Source organism: Protopterus annectens, chromosome 9.part0 (assembly GCF_019279795.1).
Source record: "Protopterus annectens isolate FY-2018-M chromosome 9.part0, PAN1.0, whole genome shotgun sequence".
NCBI lineage: Eukaryota > Metazoa > Chordata > Ceratodontiformes > Protopteridae > Protopterus > Protopterus annectens.
Genome location: NC_056743.1, coordinates 523418246 through 523424245, shown reverse-complemented (window position 1 = coordinate 523424245; position 6000 = coordinate 523418246). Strand labels below are relative to the sequence as shown.

General features: G+C 37.2%; 1 protein-coding gene across 1 annotated transcript in view; it reads left to right on the top strand.

Moving 5' to 3' along the window:
* The first annotated feature begins 1184 nt into the window (after window positions 1–1184).
* LOC122811319 (MOB kinase activator 1A) overlaps window positions 1185–6000 on the top strand; it is a 782470-nt gene continuing 777654 nt past the window's right edge. Inside the window, exon 1 of the mRNA XM_044083085.1 lies at window positions 1185–1463. Coding sequence (XP_043939020.1) covers window positions 1450–1463 — 14 coding nt within the window. The 5' untranslated portion in view covers window positions 1185–1449. The remainder of the gene's footprint in view (window positions 1464–6000) is intronic.

The window sequence follows — 6000 nt, the reverse complement described above, 5'->3', positions numbered from 1 at the left end:
CTGACGTATAAAGCCATGTCCAACCCGGAATTAATGGACATGCTGCACCTCAGAAAATCCAAATCCCATCGAGCTACGCACTCGAGAGACTTGAACCTCAGCACTGAAATAAATAGCACATGCTGGAGGGACAGATTCATAACCCAGAGGCTCCCTTCATTCTGGAATAAAATCCCAGTCCAGGTTAGGCAGAGTCCCTCATTGACTCTCTTCAATCTTGATGAGTGGTTGGGAGATCGTAGGTTTACCCCTGGTATCACTTCTGTGTCACTGTTAGACAGAGGCACAGTATACTAACCTCGAAAAGGGGCATAGCAAAATAAATTTAAAATGGGTGGCGAAAGCCAAACACATCCTGGCTAGGCTTATAAATGCCCTAGGGCAGATAGCCTAGTATGAACCTATAAGAAGAAGCAGGTAAACTTCCACTTTACATTTAAGTAAATATCTGAAAAGAACATTATTCTCAAAAGGTTAACTGGTGTCAGAAATACCAGATTAGCCTATAATTTAAATGAAAATGCCAACTAATTAGACATCGCAGGGATCCCATATCCATCAGATTATGTCAAACTAAAGAAAAAAAAATACATTAAAGCGAATTAGCAATAACATTTACGCGCAGACAACACTGCACACATTAATTAAATCTTTTAAACTTAGAGGGAAAACAGCCTTCAGGATAACAATCTTTACACGAGTAAGAAAAACTTTCCTTTCTCCAAATTCACCATCCATACATCTCACCCGTACAGGTTTGGCTCAAAATTTTACACTATTTCCTGCAATTTTATTTATATTAAAAAATGCTGGATTATAGTAACTAAATATTGATAGTTACTACAGCTACAAATGTATTTTACTTAAAATAAATTCGTGTTAATTTGAACTCTCTTTAAATCAAACTTCAAAATTAAAAGCACCAGTATTTTAAAGTGATCTTAAGGCCAAACGCTTTTCTGTATTTTACTTTCTTTCTAATTTTTTGAAGCAAAAGGTTTACAGCTATGCGTGCAACAGACAAAACGTTTCTGGATTACAAGCCTTCACATTTCCACACTTTTAATACTACGTGAAGGAGTTTTTCTGAGATTATGTAGTACCTAATTCCACCCATCTCCAATCATAAACTACTAGCTATTGTTATTCCATAAGGATAACGCAGCCTTTCCGTGAACCACACTGTAACTTCCTAGTCCTGACGTATATGACGAATCTCGCGAGAAGCACAAGCCCCGTCCGCTGCTGGAAACTTTGTGGTTAGAAGCAATAACTGGCATTTAAGTCATTTAAACAACTGTTTTGGGTGGTTCGTTATTATTATTTTTTTCTAGAGAAGTTTTTGTTTGATTTTAAGGAGAGTGTATTTGTGGTTTGTGTGCTTGTCTGCGGGACGTACGTTAATTTTCGTCTGCAATTTTGCTGAGGAGGAGGCGCAGGGTCGCCGACATGAGTTTCCTTTTGTAAGTATCAAGTGCTGTGAAGTTTCAGGTTTGCTGGGGCTGCTACTTACACCACTGCAACAACACAGTTGCTGACTCCTCTTCCTGTTTTATAACTGTAGGGCCGTAGGGAAAGAAAAAGCTGCAGATTTTCTTTAACCTGTGTCACTGATGGGTTTGAACTTGTAGGAACTTTGGAAACATTTTTAAGTCATTGTCATGTCATTTGTGAGCCTTTTATCTAGTGTGACATTGTCTTTATACGTTTTAGCATGTAACTGTGTTATTGGTGTGTCCATTTTTACGTGTTTTATAGTTAATACATCCCAAAGTCGGGTTTGTTGAGAATTTGTGCGTGATTGATCACCGATATGTTTTTTATGTAGGGGTGTCATATTTTATGAAATTTGCTGTATTTGACATTTAACTAACTCGTCAGATGTCAAGCTTCTGAATGTTAAGCCAGCAAAATAAAATACTGTCATTGCCGGTACTGTGTTTTTTGTTGCTCATTCTGCATATCTTGTTCCTGTTTATGACGTTTAACCCAGCACACGTTAAGTATTGGTCTCCATTTTGTAGCTTTTCATTTCGTTGCAGTACTTTTTATATTTGATACAAATTGTAAACTTAACTGTCTGTCATGTGATTCAGTAAATAACCACCATTACTGGGGTAAAAGTGATGCAGGGCAATCGTGAGCGTTAACGTGCATCCCAGAGACCAATGTTTCACGTGTTAGGATCTCATTTGAATACTTCTTGACCCTAAATAATTCTTCCAGTTCCCTCGTATTAATTAATTACAGGATGGAGAAAAATAATACTAATCATTTCACACAGACCTTGCTGCCCAGTGATCACTTTTTAATGTGTTAATATTTCCCTTTGAGTACTTCCTGACTCTAAATAATTTGCACCTTGCAGTTGTACTCCAGGCCACAGTAACAAAAACATTGTCATGGCAATCATTTCCCATAAGGACTTTTTATTTATTTATTGACTGTGTGATTATTAAGGGCAGTATACTGAAACAAATATTTAAGTACAGCATTGCATCTAATGTTTTCTTATGTGCTGCTTTGTTTTCTTGAAAATTATTGCAAGTCTGTTTCTCTAGCCTGCCCTTACTTTTCATTTGTTCCTTTTTGTTTTTAAACTGCTGTGATAATATGTTTAGTTTTAGTAGCATGCAATGTATGCTTGAGTTAATGAAATGTGTATTGGAATGTTTCTCTCATATTCAGCCCATCATGGTGAGCCCCATGTTTAACCAATGACACTTTTTTGTACACATATTTGGTTGTGACTGTATATAGTCTTTGAGAAGGATTTTGTGCACAAACTGTCAAGACATATATTTCATCCTTTATGATTTCATAATGTGGCAGTCCTTTTGTGTATGATTTTCATTTGCCTGCTTTATTAAAATGGTTAATTGTGTTACACTCTTAAAATGCTAAACAATTATGCAGGTGTTATGTGGTAGGCAACATACTGTATCTGTTTTGGTTCAGCAAATTCTCTGGCATTTCAGGTGGCCAACTTGCATTTAAACCTATTATTTTCATGGATAGCTCCTCAGAGTAGAATGACACAGTGGGAGGACTTCTGTGGGTGTTTTGTTACTTGACTTTCCTACTTGATATCGTTAGACTTGGAAACGGCATCATGGGTATGGAAGCTTTTTAGTAGTGCACATAAAATGGTGGGAGTTCTGAATTGGTGTGCTTTTGCATCACCTCATCAAACTGTCAACGTTTAGCTTGTGTTTTATCTTGGCACACTTTATAAAACGGATTAAATTCAGATGAGCAAAGGATTGAAGAGAGTCCAGTTTGTAAATTAACAAGATTACTAATTTAAATCCCAAAATTATGTCCTCATTCTTGGCACCCAAGCTGATTTCACCTTTTTGCAGTTAAGTTTATGCATGTACTGTTTAAATGTCTTGTTACCTTTCATATACATTTATGCACAAACACATCTACAGGCGTGTACCTGAACAACTTCCCTTGTAGTAGCCACTAACACGTACATAGGCATAAAAGTACTACAGAATTAGACTCTCTTCCTGATGTAGATCTCTTTATGGTCAGATCTAATCTTGTATTCGGCAGTATTGTGGATCTGACCAGTTGTATTGAAGCTTCACTGTGATTATGTCTTGTATGTTTGTTTGCTACTATTGAGTATTTTTCTGCCATTCTATCAAGTATGCTTAATTCCTTAAGTCCTGACTGTCAGAATGAGGTGTGGCATTAGCTTACTTTTCTTTCAGTCTTGGTTCTCACTGTACCTGTTCAGCAATGGTGTCCTTTTCATTTAGCATTTATTTTATGTTATATTTTGTATGCAGACTTGTTAGGTTTGGGGTTTTACAAGTATGGTACCATGTTCTTATTTGACCATTGTGGTACCATTTTAAGTAACAGTTTTTTAGGTTTGGTTTTTACCATTTAAGTGTAGTACCTCCTGGAATTCTTCCCAACTAGTAAGGGCCTGTAATCAAATATTGTTGCATTAACACCAACATTTTTATTTGTAACTTTACTTTTTGGAGTCATTGGTACCTTTGTTGTATTTCCAGGAAATACAGTAACTGTTGATCTTCTCTCTTGCTTTCTGATCAGTTTTGGACTATAGTGCCATATAGATTTTGTAGTGTTTTGTCAGGTGAGTAAAATGATCACGTTATAATGCATTCTTAAAGATGTACTGATACTGCTGAGTTAAATAAGACTGACTTTAATGTTTTTGAGTGCACTTCCTTTTTGTTGAAACAACTTCTGTCCTCCAGTTTTAACCTTATTCTCGAGTTTTTTTCCTCCCGAAGATTCAGCATAGATTTTGTGCAGTGTTCAGAAGGCCTTCAGCAACTTTTTTTTTTTCCTTGCATGTTTCCATGCCACATGTATTATGAAAGTACAGCTTCTGGTTTTAGACACTAGTCAATAAAAGAAATGAATAAAGTCATAGTTTGGGTTTTGTTTTCAGTATCTTAATGCGATGTTACAGATTATTAATCCACAATTAGTATCAGTGCTGTGGTTTCAAAGTTAAAGCAATAACAGTAGTATAGTATTTCAGTTGAGAACATGACAACTGTTTCAGACTAATTCTGGGAGTTTTTCTCCAAATGTTTTATTAAATTTTCTATGAAAAAAATGAGACAAAATGACAAAAGTATTTTCATTCTAAGACAAAATAGTAACTAGGAAAGTGCTGTTTACAGTACGTGCATAGGTCTGAAGTAGAACTGCAGATCACAAGTAAATTAAGTTTTCAGTGTAAATATCAATTCAGAAAGAGTTATGGAAATCTGTGATCTTGGAGCTTGCTGCGTTCTCCATATCTGTATGACGATGGAGCTGATGTATTGTAAATTGGGACGATTAGGTGTCTTCCCCTACGTACTGGGGATTCTGGTTTAATGAAAGTGGGTTTCCCTGTATTGGCTTTGTTATTGAAGCTCAAAGAAATGCATCATTTGCCAAATCCTCACCAACCCTTTTAGTATTAAAATATGTAGAGTTTCTATTGTCTTAAATGACAGCATTTTGCATTAGTAGTAAGTATTAAGTTGAAGTCGCTGCAGTGCATAGAAAAAAAATACTAATTTATCATATTATGTGGTTTTTGGTTTAGAATCTGGCTTGGCAAACAGGTAACCTAGGGGCCACAATCCAACCTGCATATGGATTGTATCTGGCCTGTGGCTTACCAGCAGAAAGATGGAATTAGACTGAGTATAGTATTAAAATTAACCAGATCCAACCTCGCACATAATTGTGTCCTTTCACTTTTAAATGTGAATTCAGGATTTCCTAACTAGTCACACAGCTTATGAGCAGGCACATTCAGGAAGTTGTGGTACAGTCTGCAGGTGTTCTCATTCCAGTGTTGGGGCTATTTGTAACTTCTGGATTCAGTCGAAATGATAAGTATGTGGACATGCACAATTTTGCTGGACTCAAAAATGAGTCTTCTGGGTAACGTCTAAAAAAAGTTTGCAAGTCATCATGTTTCCAGTTGCTAAGAGCATTTGTGAGCCTGTCTGGCCACTCTCCCTAGGCTAAGTGGATTTTGATACAGGCTTGTTAGTGGCCTCTGTCATCCTGAACTCCTTGTAGTCTAAAACTCTCTCTTCTCAGCAATATGCACAGAAGGTCGCTCTAATTAGTCTCTGTGGGGTTTGCAGATTGGGCAGTCATTATTTTTTAAATTTTCCCCGCAATCCGATTTCGTAAGCATGCACAGAAGGTTGCTATAGTTTGTGTGGGGGCTGGGGGGTTGTCTGCTAATCCTTTCTTTAACTTTGTTCATAAACCACTGGAATGCACAAAGGTGTGTTGTATAGGTTGTGCTGGGATTGGAGATGGTATCTTCATTTCTTTTACATTAACATTATTCATAAACATTAGAGGTGCTGTAAGGGCGGACACGGTGGTGCAGTGGTTAGCGTTGCTGCCTCACAGCAAGAGGTTCTCCGGTGCGATCCTTGGCTGGGGTGCCTTCTGTGCGGAGTCTGCATGTCCTCCCTGTGGTCATGTGGGTTT